The 20,217-nt window shown below is 50.2% G+C and overlaps 6 protein-coding genes across 6 annotated transcripts; 2 read left to right on the plus strand and 4 right to left on the minus strand.

Moving 5' to 3' along the window:
• Nucleotides 1-247: 247 nt before the first annotated feature.
• On the plus strand, nt 248-784 carry HER10_EVM0005713 (monooxygenase; the record flags this gene model as incomplete). Its single annotated transcript, XM_035475318.1, has 2 exons — nt 248-284; nt 354-784. 2 exons carry the CDS (start codon nt 248-250, stop codon nt 782-784), a joined length of 468 nt encoding a protein of 155 aa, XP_035337231.1.
• A 433-nt stretch (nt 785-1,217) lies between these two features.
• On the plus strand, nt 1,218-2,126 carry HER10_EVM0011422 (metallo-beta-lactamase superfamily protein; the record flags this gene model as incomplete). The annotated part of the gene is made up of 1 exon (XM_035480855.1): nt 1,218-2,126. One exon carries the CDS (start codon nt 1,218-1,220, stop codon nt 2,124-2,126), a length of 909 nt encoding a protein of 302 aa, XP_035337709.1.
• A 107-nt stretch (nt 2,127-2,233) lies between these two features.
• HER10_EVM0010712 (uncharacterized protein) lies at nt 2,234-3,977 on the minus strand. Its single transcript, XM_035480164.1, has one exon. It carries the CDS (start codon nt 3,566-3,568, stop codon nt 2,345-2,347), a length of 1,224 nt encoding a protein of 407 aa, XP_035337649.1. The 5' UTR covers nt 3,569-3,977; the 3' UTR covers nt 2,234-2,344.
• Nucleotides 3,978-5,143: 1,166 nt separating this feature from the next.
• HER10_EVM0009958 (uncharacterized protein) lies at nt 5,144-6,205 on the minus strand (the record flags this gene model as incomplete). Its single annotated transcript, XM_035479429.1, has 2 exons — nt 5,144-5,701; nt 5,738-6,205. 2 exons carry the CDS (start codon nt 6,203-6,205, stop codon nt 5,144-5,146), a joined length of 1,026 nt encoding a protein of 341 aa, XP_035337588.1.
• Nucleotides 6,206-7,699: 1,494 nt separating this feature from the next.
• HER10_EVM0000797 (polysaccharide deacetylase) lies at nt 7,700-10,247 on the minus strand (the record flags this gene model as incomplete). The annotated part of the gene is made up of 3 exons (XM_035470565.1): nt 10,036-10,247; nt 9,522-9,923; nt 7,700-9,450 (listed from the first exon to the last, which is right to left on the minus strand). Exons 1-3 carry the CDS (start codon nt 10,181-10,183, stop codon nt 7,700-7,702), a joined length of 2,301 nt encoding a protein of 766 aa, XP_035336840.1. The 5' UTR covers nt 10,184-10,247.
• A 1,177-nt stretch (nt 10,248-11,424) lies between these two features.
• HER10_EVM0004434 (uncharacterized protein) lies at nt 11,425-13,229 on the minus strand (the record flags this gene model as incomplete). Its single annotated transcript, XM_035474079.1, has 3 exons — nt 11,425-12,449; nt 12,483-12,572; nt 12,689-13,229. 3 exons carry the CDS (start codon nt 13,227-13,229, stop codon nt 11,425-11,427), a joined length of 1,656 nt encoding a protein of 551 aa, XP_035337126.1.
• Nucleotides 13,230-20,217: the final 6,988 nt, after the last annotated feature.

Raw genomic sequence — 20,217 nt, forward strand, 5'->3', positions numbered from 1 at the left:
TCGTCGGATGACACCAGGCGTCGGGTACCTAGAATCCTTGACGAAACCCAATGCGAGAGTCATCTCGGGAGGAATCGCTCGCGTAGTCTCGGATGGGTTGATAACAGAATCTGGGGAACACATTGCGGTTGATGCCATCGTTTGTGCCACTGGATTCGATGTCTCGTTTCGCCCACGGTTTCCCATCATTGGACGACGGTCTACAAATCTCCAGGATATCTGGGCCAAGGATATACCGAAAGCTTACATGTCTTGCGCGGTTCCCGATATGCCTAATTACTTTGGTAAGATCATGTTGTGAATACATGGCAGTGCCATCGATGTTCGCATCACTGTGCTAACAAATGGCGCAGTCTTTCTCGGTCCCAACGCCCCTATCGGTCACGGCAGCGTCTTCACGATAACCGAGCTGCTCGCAAAGTACATCGCCGGCATCATCAAGAAATGCCAAACTGAGGGCATCAAATCCATCAGTCCAAGCCTCGACGCAGTCAATGAGCTTCACGAACATACTCAAGCCTTCATGCCGCGAACAGCGTGGGCAGGGTCCTGCAGATCCTGGTTCAAGGGCGGTGCTGTGGATGGACCTGTCACGGCGCTGCATCCCGGGAGTAGAATCCACTTTTTCCACATGTTGGAGAACTTCAGAGGCGAGGATTGGGATTATGTGTATGAGAAGAAAAGAAATCGGTTCACGTATCTAGGGAATGGGATATCGATGAAGGAGCTTGATGGGTCTGATTCAACTTGGTATCTGAATGATCCTGATGGTGAAGAGAGATAAGGTAGAATGAGTAAGATCTTGACGATGCGTACACGTCAGTTAGGTTCCCTTCTCTCTGGCTTTTTACGTTTCAAGTGCTGCACACACCATCAATCAAGACGGTAGAACATGAATGAGGAGTTCCTTATACCGTTCAAATGATCGTCAACGTGCATACCATCGTCAAGAATCGCTCGCGGAAAGCTTGTTTCGCTAGCTGATCCATTCTGGCTTAGAGCCGGGATTGAATGGGGCGCCAACCGGCATTCGGTACATGTGGGATCTCGGCACACAAAGGCGTAGGCCGTTCAGCTTATGAATCGAAAGCTTCAAATCTCAAAGTCAAACAAGACAAGCATCTTGAATAAATTCCCAACGGTCTACGGCTCAATCTTGATTTCTGAAAATCTATTGTGCATCAGACCTATCAATCACCTCCAACACAACCTCCAACATGGGTGCAGACGCACAAAAGAGGGTCAGCCTGACCTTCCTCTCAACCGGCTCAGTCCGCATCAAACTACCCATGAAAAGCCAACCGGTAACATCCTACCTCGACCAATTCGTCACCCTGCGCCGCTTCCGCTGCATCGCAAACCGCCAATGGACGGAACCCCTCCCCATCGGTGTTTTCCTCATCGCCCACCCAGATGGGCCAATCCTCTTCGACACGGGCGAGTCCCCCTGCTTCAACGACCCGGGCTACCTCCCCTACTTATCCCCGACAAAGATGTTCAGCAGCGTGGACATCAAGCCCGAAGACGGCATCGTGCAGCAGTTGCAGCGTCTCGGCGTGGAACCGAGGGATCTGCAGGCCATCGTGCTCAGTCACCTCCACGGCGACCACGCAGGCGGATTGAACGCTCTGAAGACTGCCGCGCCGGATATCCCTGTGTTTGTGAGCAAGGAGCACTGGGCCGCGTTCGGGAATAGCCCTGTGACCGCGACGCTTGCGGGGTGCGTGCCACAGCACTGGCCGGAAGGATTCCAGCCTACCCTTGTGGATTTCTCGGCCGGGGCCGTGGGGCCGTGGGAAACGTCTGGCCGGATCACGGCTGATGGGAAGATTGTGGCGGTGCATACACCCGGTCACGTTCCCGGCCACATTTCGCTTGTCGTGTATGGTGATAACGAGGACGGAACAACGTCGACGTACTGCTTGCTCGGGGACGCGAGCTATGGTATTGATTTGCTGGATAAGGAAGAGCCGGATGGTATTAATGACGACCCTATGTCGGCGTTGGACAGCTTGCGGAAGATCAAGGCGTTTGCGAAACAGAGTGATGTGGTTGTTCTTCCTAGCCATGACCCGGATACACCTCGATTGCTGAAAGAACGGGTGTTGTACAAGCCACAGTTCTGAACACGGAGGAGAACGGGTGCGAAGCATATTTAATACCTAAGCATATAATTTCTCAATACAGATTCACACTTCACAGAACCATGGGCGATTAAATGGGGGTGATCCCAGCCGTTGACTTTTTGCTACACAGGAAATGCTCTTGAAGTATTATTGTACAAGTCTTTGTCCACCGAGACGTCTTGATGGGGGTATCAGTTGCAGGAACGCCGGAGAGTCCCTTATTTGGCATCTTTCTTAGCCTTTTCGGCGATCTCCTCCGCCTTCTTCGACTTAGCCTCAAGGACCTTCTTTACCTCCTCAATGGTCTCCTTGAAGAGCTTTTCTCCCTCCTCTTTGTGCTTATCTGCGACCTCGCGGAGCTGCTTCAGCTTGGGGATGATCTTGTCTCCGTCGGGGATCATCTTGAAGTACTGGTCGAGACCAAAGCTCTCGCCGATTTGAGAGCCCTTTGACTTGGCCTTGTCGACGGCATCGGTGACATAGCTCTCGAGGCCTCCGAGGTCTCCGGATTCGGTAGCCTTCTTCGCCTTCTCGAAGAGCTCCTTGGCGTTGCCCTTCTTGAGCGCGTCGGCATTCTTCTCAATCAGCTCCTTAACCTTGGGGTTCTTGTCAAGGTAGGGCTTGGCCTCCTCGAGCGCCTTCTTCCAGGCCTCATCACCAAGCTTCTGAACCTGCTGAATCTTCTCCTCGATGAGCTTGCGCACCTTGTCGAAGTTGCTGGCAGTGAGACCGCCAGCCAAGACATCCTTGACTTGCTTCCATGTCTCGTCGACCTGCTTCTTGGCCTCAGGGCCGTACTTGTCTCCCAAGTCCTTGAGCTGGTCAATATTGCCTCCGAGCTTCTCCTTCAATTGGGGGTGGTTGTCGAGAATGTCTCCAATGGCGTCACCTCCAAGGCTTGCGAGCTTCTGGGTGATGTCTGCGAGGACCTCGTACGCCTTGTGGACGGCCTCGAGGCTCAGGCCGGCCTTGGCGACCTCTTGGAACTGCTTGTAAGCGTCATCAACAATCTTGTCGGCCTCTTCCTTGTGGTTCTTGCGGACGGTCTCGAAGTCATTGAAAGCAGAGTCGACGTAGGAGCGGCCACCAGGGATCCAGCCAACGTAGGAGTAAGCGAATTGCTTGATGTAGTCGATAGCTTCATCGGTAGAGGGTGTGTTTTCTTGCAGCTTCTGGGCGGCGGCTGTGTACTTCTTCTCGGCCTCCTTGGCAGCCTTGTTGACCTTTGAGGCAGCGCGACCAGCGGGTGTGAAGGAGTAGAGGGCGTAGAAGATACCAGCACCAGCAAGGCCACCAGCAACACCGGCTCCGAAGTGAGAGCTGCTTCCGCCTGTTGAAGACGAGGTGGTCGTCGACTGGAAACGGAGCTGCTGGCGGGGTGCGCGAACAGCTCGGGTAGCTCTGGGGAGCGTCGAGCGAACGAGAGGTCTTGCGGACATCATCTTGGCGGTCTGGTGAAAGGATGGTATTATGATGGCAAGTTGTGTACAGTCAGAAGGGTCACCAACTTCAAAGTTGGGGGAATTGAAGGAAGAAAGGTTGAAAGATGGTATCGGGAAGTAGTAGGTCAATAGGGAAATTGGAAAAGAAGAGAGCAAACAGCAGATTTTTGAAGGGACGAGAAAGAATTCTCAATTGCCTCCTCCCTCTCGCCTATGGCTAGCGTCGGACCAGCGACGGAGGACAAGTGGACAGGGGCGAAGCTCGTCACACGTGCTTCAAACGCAATTGGAGTCTGAATGACGACGGCAGGTGCAGCTGAAGACCAAGGCGAAGGAGCTCCTTCCGCCTGCCGGACTCGCGCAAACCGTACCCCTGTCGTCCCTGCCATCTGCAAAGAGCTGAAAAGTGACATGGCAAGTGCCAATGGCCTGGGAAAGTGGAGGAGGAAGCAGGAGCCAGACCGGGCTGGAATGAAAGCTCCGGCGTCAATGACCGGGTGATGACGTCGAAGGCGTTCGTCGCCAGGGGCAGCTTCTTCCCCAATCAAGACAGCTACCCCGCATGAGGGGGGCCTGAATGTCCCCAAATGTGCGGGAGATCGGCGATCAATCGCTGCGGGGCAAGTTCTCCGCCAACATGGACCTTCCTCGTCATTGTGATGAACTGCTCAGGCCAATTCGGATGAAGGGTTCAAATTCGCGTGGAAAAATTACCAGGTTTTGCCGGCAAGGAAGATATTTGCTCGTTGCCCTTTTCATCCGCAGATGATCAAGTGTGCAGAAACTTTTAGAAACCTTACCGAGGCCCAAAAACAGCCTCTCCCGTTGTCTTCTCCGAGTAATTGCCAAGTACCGTACGTGACCAGTTGATTGATCTTCCAACCTCCAGGTTAACAACACATTATCACTTGATGAGACTCAAATGGCGCTCGAATGATAGTGAGTACTCAAGCATATTAAGTTGGCTGTATATATCAGTGCAGAAAGGCGTCGGTGAGAGGTGAGTACCCTAAGATACCTCAAGGGACCTTAGGTAAGTAAAGCAGTAATAAGGGTAAAAGGAGGAATTGAAGAAAGTATTTAAACCCCCTACTACACAATGCAATCGTTGCAAATTACAGATTGAATTAATATCATAGTTCTCTACCTAGATAAGACATGAGGAACTGGGAATATGCGTTTGGGATAACGCCCGGACTTTTGCTTCGGGCCAGCAACACCGAAAGTGGGGTAATGAGTGCCGGCTCACGGCCGGGATAAGTGGGGATTGTGTTGGGGAATGAAATTCATGAGCAGCACGCGAAGCATTGATAAAGAAAAATTAGCTTATTGGGCACATGTGAAAGACCTCATGTAAGACTAGATTGATGGAATTGAAGAAATCTACTCGTAGATTAACCTATTATCCCATGGCAGAGAAATTCCGCAGTTCAGGTTGACTTCCGTACCAAGCGACTGGCACAAGAATGTTTCACTCCTTTCTACAACTCTGCCACTCCATCGAGCGCACTTCTCATTGAAACCTATGACTCATAGGCGCGAGAGACTATAGCCTGTACTTTCGGGATTTGTATTCTACTGCGCCCTCAAGCTCGTTGCATTGGCAGCCAGGTTCTTCTGGAAGAACTGAGTGAGCTTATCGAAGGGGATAAGCTCCACACGATCGTAGAGATCAACATGTCCCGCACCAGGAACCCAAACCAGCTCCTTCGGCTCAGCAGCACGTGCGTAGGCATCCTCGCTAAACTCGCGGGAGTGGGCCTGGTCGCCTGAGACAAACAACAACGGGCGCGGCGAAATCGTCTCGATGTCGTTGAATGGGTAAAAGTTCATGAACTTGGTGTTGCTGGAGAGAGTAGGGTGCGTAGTGAGGTTCGCCGTCGTGTTCTCCGGAGTAAACTCGCCGCGCTGGGTGCGATAAAAGTCGTAGAACTCACGATCAACCGCCGTCGACGCGTTGGTCAGCACGTGGGGGGTTCCGCCAACGTATACAGTTTCGCCACCAGCCGCCTCAACCCAACGCTGGGCGGCCGCGCTAGCAATGAGTTCCTTGCGCTGCTCAAGGCTCACTCCGTGGCGCAGACCGTTACGGGCGGCAGATCCCATGTCGTACATGCTGGAGGTCGCGATGGCCTTGAGGCGGGGGTCGATCTTAGCAGCGCTAATGACAAAGCTACCGCTACCGCAGATGCCTAGACCACCGATACGTTCACGGTCAACAAAGTCCTGGAGACCGAGGTAATCGACTGCTGCGCTGAAGGCCTCTGAGTAGAGATCAGGATAAACGGCGTTGCGTGGCTCGCCATCGCTGCCGCCCCAGAAGGGGATGTCGATGGAAACGGTGACGAAGCCTTGCTCAGCGAGCTTTGTGGCGTAGAGGTTGGCGCTCTGCTCCTTGGTTGCGCCCATGGGATGGCCGACGATGATGGCTGGGGCGGTGAGTGAGCGGCTGGCGTTGTTGCGGATGAAGAGGTTTCCCGCAACGGTGAACTGGTTCTGAGATGGGAAGGTGATTGGCTGCACCGTCACAATGTCGCTGCGGTAGAAGTTGTCGGCTCCATAAGAAAGGTTTTGAGCGGATGCTACCTTCGTGCCCGCGAGAGCAAGTGCAGCAGTGCTACTTCCAGAGATCTTCATGATGTTTGTCCAAGGTGGGTTGATAGGCAAGATAGAGACAGGATCTTGGGATGAAGAGGGTATGATCTGGATGAAAATACATCCTGTTCAAATTATTTCCTCGCTGATTTATAGCCAGCATTGCGGGAACTGTTCTGGTCCGAGTTACCACCATGGATCGCCGTTGATGTCATATTCGAATGAGGCAGTTCACTATGCGAAAGGGCCGATATCATCAAAGTGCCACGCGTCAGCCCCAGAACACAAGCCTTAAGGCCTCATCGAGTTACGCATGATTGGTAATGCCGTGTGCGTACAAGTAAAAAGGAATTGCGATATAAGGTACCTAGAGGCCCCATTTTCGGCGATGCTGCCAATGCTACCCCCTGGTCGCCAACTTACGACTGAGGTGGGTTCAGTAATTACCACGCAGTGAGTATTCGCTGCGCTGTGATCACCATATCTATGATCCTCCTATGATCTTCTTTGAATTTAGCCACTCGACTGGTCTGAAAGAATGTTCACTCAAGACTTACTGTCGAGCAAGGCCGCTTCTTATCCCTCGGAATATGGACTTCATAATTACACCATGAAATCATGCTCTTTTGCCAGATGAACGAAAGACGAACTTCTTCTAGTAGCCGAAAGTTCGGGGCTATTCTTTGGACACAGGCGCAATAGAGCACGGGCAGGGGCGGGCCAAGTTCACAATGCCGTCAGTGTCATCAAGCTGCATCAAAATTTAAACTCAACATCCTTGCCGAACGGCAGGGTATCACAGCCAAGCTTAAATGTCATCCGGCTGCATTAGCGTCGTTCGGTTGTGGGGATTCGCTGAAAAGAGCACTGCCACCTTGCACGGTTACGTCTTATTCGACAAAGGGCGAAGTTGTCAACCACCTCCTGCTATCATGACCTACCTTACTATATTGTCTTATGTAGAAAAAGTCTACCAAGCTTACAAGGATACAATCACGTAACCTCGATTGTGTTTTTTTTTTAGGTCATATTATTGGCGTGTCCATTTGGGAGTGCGGATCCTCACTCCTTTTCGGCCCCTCTTTGTGCGCAACTCAAGTTTCCCAGGTCCACCTTAGAACTTGTGGCAGACTTGGCCAACGATTCGGCCACGAGACGGATTGTCACGATTTCTAAATTCTAGCACATGGATGAAATATTGTCTTGGCAGTATACTAGCGATTTAGTACAAGCCGACAGGTTCATCAGTCGTTTGAATGGTGGTGGCGGTGACTCGTTGGTTCAGTCAGCTGAATTGGAATCACCACCTCATACTAGGTACTTAACAAAAGCTTGAACTGTACCCTCGCACACTGGCGAGGGCAACTTTCCGCGACATAGGGAACTCGTTCGACTGATGGGATGAAGTCATTCGTATAACTATCAGTATCAATCACCTATCAATCATATGCTGCATGTATGGATAGGAAGGTTACGGATGAGAAGGCCGTTGCCAGAACTTCCCCGATCTCCGCTCACTCTCCGGCATCTCCGCATTCACAGCGGAGGTGCGTTCGGGTCCTCCATACACTGATCAATCCTCATGATCTGCTTACCGGTAGCCTTGGCCTGCCTGATAAATTCTGGGAAGTACTCGACTGTTGTGTTGTACGAGAAGTGCATAACCACCAGGTTCCCTCCCTTGGCAACGTCGGCGTTGAATGAATCAACCTGCTTCTCTGGCGTGCTCGTCTCGGCCCACAGCCAGTCCTGCACATCGACGCTCCAGTTGATAAGGTACGCCTTGTCTGATCCGGAGGCAGCCGCCCAGCGCTGACGCATGCGCGCCCCTTCGACGCCGTACGGAGGGCGGAAGTAGTTCGATCTCTCCCCAAAGAGGTTCGTCATCACCCTGTAATCTTCATTGTACTCCCAGTCGATGCTCTCAGTGTCGGGCAGTCCTTCCATTCTTGGGTGAGTGTAGGAGTGCAGTGCAATCTGGTGGCCCTCGCTCTTGAGCTGTTGGTAAAGGCTGGCCATACCAGTCGAGGGGTTCTCAAGTACTGCGCCGACGGCAAAGAAGGTTACTTTTATCCCTGCGTCGCGGATTATTTGCGCTAGTCTGGCGGCATATTTCGGGTTTCCGTCGTCGATGCCGAACGCGAAAGAGTTGGGCCTCGTGCAGGCAAAGACAAGGGTTCCTGAGGGCAGCTTCTGAGGGATGCTTACCCCTGAAGGGATGAAGGGCACGATCTCAATCTTCGTCAGGGCCACTGGTTCAGTACTGTAAATACCCCTAATGGCTATACTGGCGACACGCTGAAAGTTGATGTTGAAGTGGGAGATGGGGATGTAGATGTCGCTGCTCGTGGTCGCGTACCGGCTTGCTTCCAAACTGTCTCTCGTTTCAGGATATGGTGCCACGCCATCATTGCATTGTGAATTGTGCTGTTGCAATGAGATGGAGAACTTGGTATGACCCGAGTAGGTGATGTGTAAGTACGATCCACTTTGACTGCGCAAATCCCGACATCCCCCGCTCATTAGGCTAGTGAAGGCGTAGTCTGGAGCCGAGGCAACGATTGTGACGCGGTTCGAACCCCAAGTAAGATCCAACTCATCGCCACCGTGCCAGAAACCAAGCGAGTTCGTGTTTGCGTTGGCAAACGTGTCAATCACAAGCCCAGAGATCGTAGCAGCTGGCGCCGGGACGGTCTGAGATGGCCCCGTTGGGGTGGTGGCCGTGGGCACTACCCAACCAGTCGGGGTGCTTCCGCAGTAAAGTGCCAGCGGGCCTAGTGTGATGGGACGTGTCGGCGCTTCGAGAACGATGGATCTCAGTTTGCTGAGGTTGACTCCGCTGAATTTTGACCAGGGGAAGCTGTAGAGCTTCTCGGTTCCGTCAAAGGTCCAGCCCAGTTGCGCGGTTGTCTGAGATGAATACGCTGTCACCTCACCCTCACACGTCGTCTTGGAAGTCAACTCGATCTTGAATGTTGTTCCAGCCGGAGCATTGATCCGGAGTGAGATTCCACCATACTTCGAAGCATCCAAGCATCCGACCTGAGTGAAGAAGTATGAAGAAGTGTCCTTCGGATTCAATGTTATATGATGATTGCCAACGACCTTAGATTGCATTGTTCCGTCATCTCCTGTCGGCAGCAGAAGTGAGTTGTACTGCAAGAAATCAAGGCGTGATTGTGACGCCCAGTCATCTACCAGAAGCGCCGAGCATGATGGGTTGTTCGACTGGGTCGGAGATGGCACCGAGCTTGTAGGGGCCTGCGTAACTGTAGTAATCGTGGTGACTGTTCGGTTTATGTCAGCAATAAGCGGGATGATTTCCGGTCTGATCCCAACCCGGCTAGTTATCACTTACAAGTCGAAGTTGCTGATGACCCCTGAGCACAGACAAACGAGATCTTGTCAAGCTGCCATTCCTGGGTAGACGAAAACGACCCAACGACAAACGACAAGGCAGCATTGAGATTTCCGGCAGCAAAGCTACTCAATGGGATGCGCAGCGTCTGCCAGCCGCCGGTTAGACCAGTGACTCGGAAGGACGTTTTTGAGCTAGTCGTCGCTGAGCAGCTTGAGGCGGAGTTCAGCTCGGTTGTGAAGGCTGCGCCTGACACTGGTGCCTTGATGTCAAGTTGGATGTGTGTGTACAGGTCGGTCTGCAATGCTTGGCAGGGGAACGTCTCGTAGTAGTAAGCTCCGCTCTTCGGAGTGAAGCTTAGGATGCCACCAGCTGCGGAGATGCTGGTCATGCTCGCATCATCTATTGAACAATATGTTGGTCATTCGAGACTCTTGGACAGCTTTTTTGTGGGGAATCATTGCCAATTCCACCCGAAGTATAGGACGCTACCGATGAATTTGTGGTATCTTACCTGAAGTCCATGAGCCAAGATTATTTCTGTTCGTTGTGAACGAGCTGGAGAAGTCGTCCACGAGGAGATCAGATATACAGGCAGCGGCAACAGCAGCTACTACCCCGTGGGCCCCAGCCAAGATACTGTAAGCCTTGAATTGGACCATCTTGTGCGTGTCTCTCAGCGTCTGGCTCAAGATCTTGGTAACGAATGATTGAATGGGCGTCCTTGGCAACCCCCTGTCCACCAGATGAGCTGACGATCAAAAGTTGCGACGACTGGCGGACCACCTCCATTCTATATGCCATCCAGAATACACTCAACATGCTGAATTTTCGTGTTCAGTTGCGCCAGGCTCTTGGCCGCAGAAGCCCAGGTTGCGTGTGGTTCGATCCAACTACACTCAGCTGAAATTTCATGCGACCCGGGCACAGAGGATGCCACTGTGCAGTAGCATAGATGCGGGCCGTGGCGTCACTCATGCGTTTTCCTCAGATCCGCTAGAAAATGCTGACCTCTCACAACGGAACTTGGCGGTCGCCAAATGTTCAATGTTTCCCCCGCTCGCGGGCCGGGCCAGGGGGGCTGAACACGGAGAGGCATACGTCGAGCGATGGCGTTTTCAAGACCCCGCGGCACCACATTATACCCCGGGCTCCCACCCATCGGTGTCGTGCATTCTCTTCTTGGAAGCCCGGGCCGGCGGTCCAAGGTTGTATTAACTGCCTCTTAAAGCTCCATCCGCACTCACAATCTTGTGCGTTAATGGTCAGTTTCATTAACCTGTTGTCAATGTGGAGTCGGTGAGCCTCCAAGCTTATGTGAGCATGCCAGGGCGCTAGCAAGCAATAGTCTCGCAATACGATGCTTGGCGCAGCCAAAACTGGTGGGATTTCCACCCGGTGAACGAAGCCATCGGGGATGGAAAGGACGACACATAACAACGCGTGATGTTATATGTTTTCGTAATTGTGCGACAAGTAGAATATTCATCCTTCCTCAGGTATAGAATTGGAAAAGAAATTGAAACGGCGCGTTTTCGTCAAACGAAGGTATACAGGCTTTCAAGGCGCAAATTCATCCCGGACACATCTTGCGTTTTGCAGTTTCCTCTTCAGGAAGGTGGCGATGCCACCCAACAACATTTGATCTTACTTCAATGTGGGGGTTAACAGGAACCCAAACTTTTCAACGGCATTCATTCATAAGGTAGCTTAGGTACATGTACTGGCATGAAGATATATCAGGTAGCTCATATAACTTGAAGCATTTTGAAAAGAAAGAGGCTAACGTATGAAAGACTACCTTGGTCAGGACTGTTGGATACGTCGACCTTCGATGTTGTTACCATCAGAGCTCGGGAAGGCCAAAGGATACTGTTGCGACAGCGACACACCAACACGACTTCTAAGGACGCCTATTACGACCAGAGAATACTAGTACACCACCACTTTCATCATCGCTACCACCGTCTTCCCCGTGATCAGCGACGCTACAAGTGTCTTCAACGTTGCTCGATACATATATGCTCTTCACGACAGACGGGTAGACGCGCGAGTGCACTTGAGACGAGATGGACAGGCCTCCGATCCGAGACGACAGGTCATCTAAGGTGATTGAGATGCCAGTAAGCGATTGACATGTCGGCATCGACGAGTACGTGTTAGAGTCGAATCTCTTCCTCACACAAACTTTCTCCCTGAGCGCAGTGAGAGCGTCTTCGCGGACCTTAACCAAAACCGCATCAATGATTTTGTCTTTGTATCGTGAGCTTTCTCCCTCTACCAAAGTATCGGGAACAGCCCAGTTTCGGTATACATTGCGGTGAGGGGAGCGGACTCTGACGCCGCTGCTGTGAGCAGCGAAATAGTACTCACAAAGTCGACAGGTGGGCTTGCTGCAACCGATGTATTTGTTACCTTCGTAGAAAGGGATTGAGTGCATGTCCTCTGCAAACTGTTTGCGAAGCCAATCTAGAAGAAGGACCTCACTGTGCACAATCGGTCGGAAACCTCTTGGGTTGGATTTGCAGCACTGAGCCGCGATCAGCTCATCGAGCTTGCATACTTGGAGCTCGTCCGCGTATTGACTGTACGTCTCAATCATACTCGCATCTCCCGTCATTCGCGGTATTAAATCATGCGCGGAGCGTACTGTTTGTCGTTGCAAGGGGTTGAGGCCGGCCTGGAATGCGTTCATCGGGTTGGGCAGTGGCTTGCTTGAGGCGATAAACTTGATCTTGATGCTGTCAATGTCGAAAAGCTCTGGGTGACGCCTTCGTGCCACGAAGATAGTCTGAGTCGCTCTCAGGTAAGAGACAAGGCGACCGATGAAATGTTGCAGTTCAGCCCAATGGGGTGATTCGTCAAACCTTCCCAGTTTCCCTCTGTCGACGATGGAATGGTAGATCAGTGATTGTCGTAGGTCTGCAGCTGCCCGGACAAGTGCTTCGTCGTCTTGCGAGCTTTTCTCTGCAACTAGTCGATGAGTTAAGCAAGATTCACCAAGACTCTGATTATAGAGAGGTTTGATCATTACCTGGAGGAGAGGTGTTTCTAGCTGAGTTTATTGATCTGTCGGCCACGCTTTGAAGCCTCAGTAATGCTTGTTTGACCGTAATATCTCCAAGGGGCATTAGAACAGCTAGTCGTCTTTGAATTTCGAGGCTCACCATGCACAGACCCACGCCTATCGCAATCTTCAATGCACTTTGTGAGCCCTTGAACCAGACCAATGCGGTAGCACTGGACTCGCTCGTGATTGAAAGCCAAAATCTTTTCTAGTATAGAGCTGGCCGGTTTCGAAGTGGCGTCTTCCATGAAATCGGACGAACTTGCACTCGTTTGACTCAAGTATTCGAAGAGATCCAGAAGAAATGTCTCTGCTTCCTTGATCTCTTTAGGAGATCTCTGGTTGGACGCAAAGGCATAGACCAAACAGTCAGGTAACTGGATGATGGCCACAGCTGTGACAGTGTCGCCTCCCCGTCGATTGTCGCACAGCTGCGCCAGCTTATTCATGAGGCATTCCTGGGTCATTCTATAATTATCTCCTGGTTCAGAAACATCGCTCGGAGCTTTGTATGGTTGCTGTCCATTGCGCGAACAAGCCTGCATCAGACTTGAAAGCAGTATCAAGGCTTCGTAGAATCTGTTCAGCCTTTTGCAGAGCTCGAGACTGATGGGGTGATCCAGGCCGTCGGCCGTCACCATCTCTGTCAATGTGGCATCAGATTAGTCAGAATTTTCACAAGAATTGGGATGACAATATCTCACTTCGCCCCGATCCCCTAGCAGGACTTCGCATCGTGGATTTCTCTTTGGCCATTTGAATGAAGCTAAGAAAAGGAAATGGATTGAGTCGGAATAGTACGTTGCCAAGGAATGAGATACTTAGCAATACATCAAGTGAGGAGCTGGCTAAATGTGCTGTCCGCACTACTTAAACATGAACGACGCGTAAGTTTCTTTCAAAATTCGAGGGAATCTTGGTTGTTTAAGCAAGTACACAAGAGTTCACGCATGGCACACAAAGTAGCGTTCAAAGCGCTCACAGCGGCCCGAGGGGGCCAAACATCGCCGAGTAAGCGCAAAACTTGACAAAGTAATCGGAAAGGAAGTCCCGCGCGCATATGCGTTGGTCGCCAACTCGCAACCTAGGTTGTTGGCCTCACCAACATATCTCACGGATTTGCTGATAGCCAGCTGTTCATTTTGCAGCCACACCAATTGATTAAATGGCACTAGTGTGCAGCTGATTGCATAAAAGTGGGAGGCCGCGGAGGCCGACAATCGAGCTTCTGAGCAATGGTTGGTCCTGAGGTTCATATGCCACATGTCGGGTCTTGGTGTTAAACCATGGTGCCATTCGAGCCAGGAGGAGCGACTGCTAATGCCCAAGGCTGGTACAATGCTTTGAGGCATATTACAAGGCATCCTGATGTCATCCCGAATATCTTCTGTTGGTTACTTATCTAGTTAGGCAGCAAACCGGTCGCCTGAATGTTCCAACAACTTTGAGGCGTCAGTAGAGCCTTCCACTTCATGCTAATTGGTCACCGTGCTCGTGAGGATGGTTGGCCTCCCGCATCCTGACCTGCAACCGGCTGCAAAGTACGTTAGTCCCATCTCATCAAGCCATCCGCACGCGACAGGTTCACCGAATTCTTTCTCCACTAAGACAACGTGCGTTGGAAGTATAGCCAACACTCCAGCCAATCTTTGCAGCATGCGCGAGTAGTGCCGCTCTGATTGAATGTCGGGCGACGAATGATTCGCTGCTAGAGAGAATAGGTAACGAGCATGTCAAGAGAAGTTGGAAGAAAAAGAAAGAAGTGTAAAAGCCGAGTTCTTCTAATCAAGCCGTTCGAGATTGCATAGATATTCGATCTCTGAAAGATGGAAATACTTTAAAAGGGGCCTCTTGTTCTGGTCAAATACACCACCTGTGGCATTCTACACGCTTTCATATTAAATCTGATGAGTTGAGCGCAGTCTTCTTCTCCTGACATAGTACTTCATGCACACCATCCATCGCTGTATTATCTCGACCCGTTTGAGAAGACTTATACTTTTCGGAAGATAAACCTGTGTTTGGAAAGCCGTGAGTACTGACATGTTTCCATAACCTTTCTTTGATTTGTGTGTCAACCTCTATGGTTCTAATTGAGGATATTCACCGCTGTGGAACCAAAGAAACACTGCGGGAGGCCTGCGCTAACGACACCTTGTCAGCTTGACTTCAATATTATCCCCCATAGAAGAACAATTTGCTTTGGTAATTCCAAGCTTTGCTCGGAACTCCAAGAGGTATGTCATGTTCAAGAAGTCAGGGCACCACTGCAGCAGATGTTTAACCAAGTTTGCTCTAGGTCACGTACAGCGATACGAAAGAACGAGCCAGTAGAATCATCTAAGTACCGGATACTGCCCCGAGAGAACAAGCTCAAGTCCAAACACTGTCATGCGTCGGGAGTCTCAACACCACGGAACCTCACGGGCAACCCACGACTATTCTGGGGCCAATGAGCCATGGGGTTGGCTGCCAAACACAAGTGGTTACATAAACAACGCCTACGCCCCTACGTCTGACGATCTCATTGATCCTTCACTGTTATCTCACACGCAAACGAGCTCATTCAGCCCCGATTACTACGCCACGCAATCTGAATATCAGTCGTCTGGAGCCGCATCTCAAGCGCTCTAGGCGTTTCGGGGTGAATCTCCGCACGGCGTCAATTCCAATCAGCCATTATCACAGGGACTAGAATTTTGGAACGATATGGATGCCGAAATGTACGCTCAAGAGGCGGTTCAGACCCTCGATACTGCCGCCGCTCCGCCCCTTCAGTCGAATCCTCCACAACAACCGCATCAACTTCGTTTCGTTTGTACCGGGGACCCAAAGTGTACCAAAAGCTATGAGAAGAAGCATGAGCTCAAGTAAGTTCATACACCTCACTGCTTCCATACCTGCACGGTATTTCTGACATTAGACCCTCAGTCGACACATGAGGAAGCATAGCAAGCCATGCGCTTGTACAGTTGATAACTGTACTGCAAGATTTGCGGATAAGAAGGGTTTGGACCGACACAAGGCCAACCATGGCATTGGAAGAGGCGACTTCGATTGTCCCGAGTGCAACGAAACATTCACAAGGGCCGATAACCTGCACCGCCATCAGCAGAAGCAGCATTAATCGAGAGGCTATAGCGGGTATGCATTTACGATGGGTTGATAATTTAGGCAATGCGTTTATATTGCTTTGTATTTCTCGTTGTAGTTTGCGTTTATGAATTTGAGATGTTGATTATCACGTCACTGCGTCGCACTGCATTTAAGAATTCTTAGCCCTCTCAAGTCTTCCTTACAATTATTCTGGATATCGGTAGTCAGTCAATAAAAGAAATTCATATTTATACATTTCTGAATGATTTCGTAAGATTTCGACATCTCTTAGCAACATCCATTCACATCGGATTCCGACTTTTGATACCTTTGCGCGTTCAGGACATAGTTAGCCTGGTCAAAATGATGCTGCCCTCTCTGCTTGAGTGGCTCCCACTTGAAATTCTCACCGCCTAGCAATCCAGTCTTGAGGGCTATGACAATCGTACTTCTTTTCCTTCAATTAGAAGGACGTCTAGATCATTGGCTGGGTTTAAACAGGACTTTTACTCAATGAACTGACAATAGAAGTCAGTTGCGACACCCCGGATACACTCTAAACTACGGCTCCTTCGACGCAAGGCTTGCTCTAATTGGTTCACACTCATGTACACTTTTGAAGCTAATGCCGGAGGCCAACTCCAAGGCTCTCTGAGCTAGCCTAAAAGAAAGAGGAAGATGACAATCAATATGCATTTTCTCTGAGCTAGCCTAAAAGAAAGAGGAAGATGACAATCAATATGCATTTTCATGCTGTAGCGACAAATGGTTGGTCGAGCGTCCTTGTGGGACTTTACTTCCTTGCCTATTACGAAGCAGGATGACAACACCATCAATAGCTACCAAGTTTTGGAGGAGACTACGAGTGATTCCAAGTCCCTAATATTGATTTTGCTGGCAGGTCTGTCAGTGCATGGCATCACTCCTGCAGGTAGTAACCCACTTTCGCCGGAGCAAACAGTACACGACAGTTCGTAAGGGCAGATCTTACGCGTGCTGACTGATGTGCGGTCCCCAGGGGACTTCATTGGAAAGACTGCTGTATTGCGCACATTTAAGTACGGATTCCCTGGTTTTTGTTTTTGGCTTTGCTATCTTCACTAATACCTCACATATCAATTTCTCAAATTTCTTGTGCATCATTGAACTACCTTAGTATGTATCACCACCCTATAATATCAGCTACTGCGGGAGGCCTTTCTCACGAGTGACCATAGACCACTGACTCAACCCACAGGACTAAAAAAAGTCGATACGAAATTATCTGTTCACCAACGGCGTTGCTGCTCTGACTTAAGCTGTCGCCAAATCAGGCCGTGGGTGTATGTACTCTTGCCCATCCTGAATCGGGGGCTCTACTGACCCCCATATGTGTGCAACAGGACTGGTATTCGCCAAGATGCAGCGCGTAGAAGTTGATGATGGCGAGTCAGAAGACATGTTCTATTCTTTGAACACAGCATGGCAGTCGGAGGCTCTCTCTGAGGACGACCAACACTTGTACGAATTGGGTCCGACATCTCATGGCACACTCGGTCTACCCAATGCTTTCCACGGGCCTGCCTTGAATAACCAAGCCCATCACCTCGTCTCTCTTGGCCATCCTTCCGTAACCAAATCTTCAGAGCTCTAGGCTCCTGAGGGTGGATTGCTGCCATGGGGAAACCCCCAACGCGATCAGCGGCTTTCGCAGGTTCCGGTGGGGTCAGCTATGACTGATGAAGAGGCAACGGCCCGGGCTGCTCAAATGGCATATGAGATCCAACATGTGTGCGAGCCTTGTGGAGAGGTGTTTGAACAAGCTCGGGATCTTACGTGAGTAATCCACATGGGCCCCAACAGTCCAAGAAATGTAATAATTCCATCCAGGAGACACCGAGACATCCACCTGAGGCCTTATCAATGTCTTTTCCCCATGGCAAGGGCATTTCCAACACTGTGTCCAGAGAGGTTCGCTACCTCGAGAGATCTAAAACGACATAGAGACGCCTTGCACAAGAAGAGGGAAAATCCGAAGAAGCACATGTGCACCGACTGCGGTGGGGGATTTACAAGAGATGATAATCTCGCCCGCCACAAGAATGATACTTGCAAATTTCGGGAGGAAAGGGAATGATAAGTAAGAGAGAACTTTTCAGTTAGATATGGAGCATATCAGATAGCCATGTCATTTTTGGCCGTCAGACCAGTGTCGTTGGACGAGGGGACAGGATGAATGCAAGTATCGAATAAATCATTCTTGGTATAAGTCTGAGAGTGGCCGGCGAATGTGTTCTACCCCAGACAAGATATTGTTCGCGTAGATTGAAAGCGATACAACAGCAAAGAACGTATCAATGATCTATCACATCGTCCAAGAAGAAAAACAGTGAGAAAGACTAATATACATCACAGAATAACCGATGAATGACCAAATCCGACGCGTTGCTGATGCTCAGCTGCAATAAATCTCGATCACCAGCGGCCAAAGAATGTGCGGCTCCTTGAAGCCCTGACCTGATGTCTCGAAGATTAGCTACTGAACCGCATTGTGGGATGTGAGCGACTTACCGTTGCAGGGGGTTGGATGACGTGTATACTTGGATGGACGTTTTGCATGGCTGTAATCCGAGTGCCGGCTTCCATCTGTGCAGGGATAGATGGAATGATTGGTCGCGCAGAGTCCATTGCCCAACGGGCTCCTGAGGTCACCGGTCTAGATATCTGCCAATCTTTCAACGCTTTACATATCTTCTGCAGGATTTTGGGGCTCGCAAAGGCAAAGATTGAGCCCCAGAATGCTCCCACAGCCGGTCCCACAAGGGGCGTTACAAGTGTTGAAATCAGAGATGTGATTTCTGAACGAGCCCAGCCCTCACCTGCACGCTTGTCTCCTAAGGGGTGAGTTAGCACAGTCTATCCTGATTGCTCGACCGCAGGCGGGAAATAGAGACAGGTACATATAGCAGCACCAGCATAACGGGAATAGGAAAGGGTTTGAGCATCGACTTCGCAATTAGAGACAGAAGGGAAATTAAGCAGACCGCTCACCATTAGCTTCTTGTGTTGTGTTGAGCTTGCACAACTCGAAAGAGACATCTCTTCGAGGCAGGTCCGAAAGGGATGAGTCTCCAGGGCCATCAACATGCTTCAATAGTCAGCATCTTGTTTATGATGGCAATGTCCAAACAACTGGAATACTTACTTGTTGAAAAAGTATATGATGGTTCATGAATAGAAAGAGTACCAGGATTGATGCTCCATGAGTGGTCCTAGCTTGCTTTTGCTGTAACCAGTCGCCCAAAAGCACCAAAATCTGGATGATTTTGAGAATCCAAAGAGAATCGTCATTATCGAAAACCGCGATCCATATAGCCGAAGCGTAATAAAATCCCGTTTGAGTATCAACCCGGGTTCTATCGCCGTCTCTTGGCATTCGAAAACCGTTCCGAAACTCCATGACCATATCATAAGACAGCACCAAGGTAGTTACTCGGTGAATCGTCGATGACAAGGTTAGCGTGTGGCTATCGAGAACAACGATAAGACAGATCACGGCCCTCGCAGCTACAAAGACAGTGTCGTTCAACTTTCGGTGGGCAAGGGTTCTTCGAACTATCTCCATCGAGTTCTGCTCTTAAACGGTAGTACTAGGCCCTAGAGTTGAAGGTCTGTTAGAGTTCGGTCCATTCAAGCCAAAGTCATCTGTAACTTCTATCTTCATAGAAGAAGAACTCTCGAGTGAGCTAAAATTCGAAGACAAGCACAAGACTCACGATATCCTTGAATGATGACCGCTGCAGGTATATGCGTGGTGATTTTGTTCCGAATGATGAAGTCCACTTTTGTTTTCGATATAGAGCTTCAATTGAGAGCTTGATAGATGAAGAATCTACTCCGACTGCTAAAGTGGAGTTGAGAGTATTTATGACTGTTTCCAACATCAAGACAACTCGGCGATAATGTAAGGTAAGGTACTTGAGTCTCCAAACACCAAGGTCTGCACAGTATTCAGGCCAGTGCGCAAGCAAAGGAGACAACAGCAAATCCATTTCGATTTCTTTCAAGAGCTGTTTGCTTTGTCCGAGCTTATCTTCCTAAATGAGGTAGGCTAATTGAGTACTTACTTTACCTTATGCCAAGCCACTCTTCTCCTGGTGTCCCCTCTGTCTGACCAGTCCACCTTTGTATCAAACGTGAGGCACCTTAAAGACATTGGTCTCCACATCTACTGACCTCTAGCCAATTATGAGCCTTGTGCCGTTGACAACAGTAGCGTTTAACTAAATGGTGTAACGTCGAAAACGGACTGACCGTCGTTCTTGGGAAGTGCTCTGTTCCCCATTGGTCCATGGCATAGCTTGTCTTGATTCAGAGGCGCATTCTCTGGGTGTGTGCCCATCATGCGTTTCTTTGATGGCCATGAGGAGCAAGTAACGTAGCTTTGTCTTGCGTACGCATACCACTACTTTGCTAAGATGATAGATGCCTTCAACGTAACTAAGGTCAATAGCCTGCCCAGTCTGGTGTCCATTCACAGTAGTGAGAATTATG

The sequence above is a fragment of the Colletotrichum scovillei genome (genome assembly GCF_011075155.1).
Source record: "Colletotrichum scovillei strain TJNH1 chromosome Unknown Contig00002, whole genome shotgun sequence".
NCBI classification, from domain to species: Eukaryota; Fungi; Ascomycota; class Sordariomycetes; order Glomerellales; family Glomerellaceae; genus Colletotrichum; species Colletotrichum scovillei.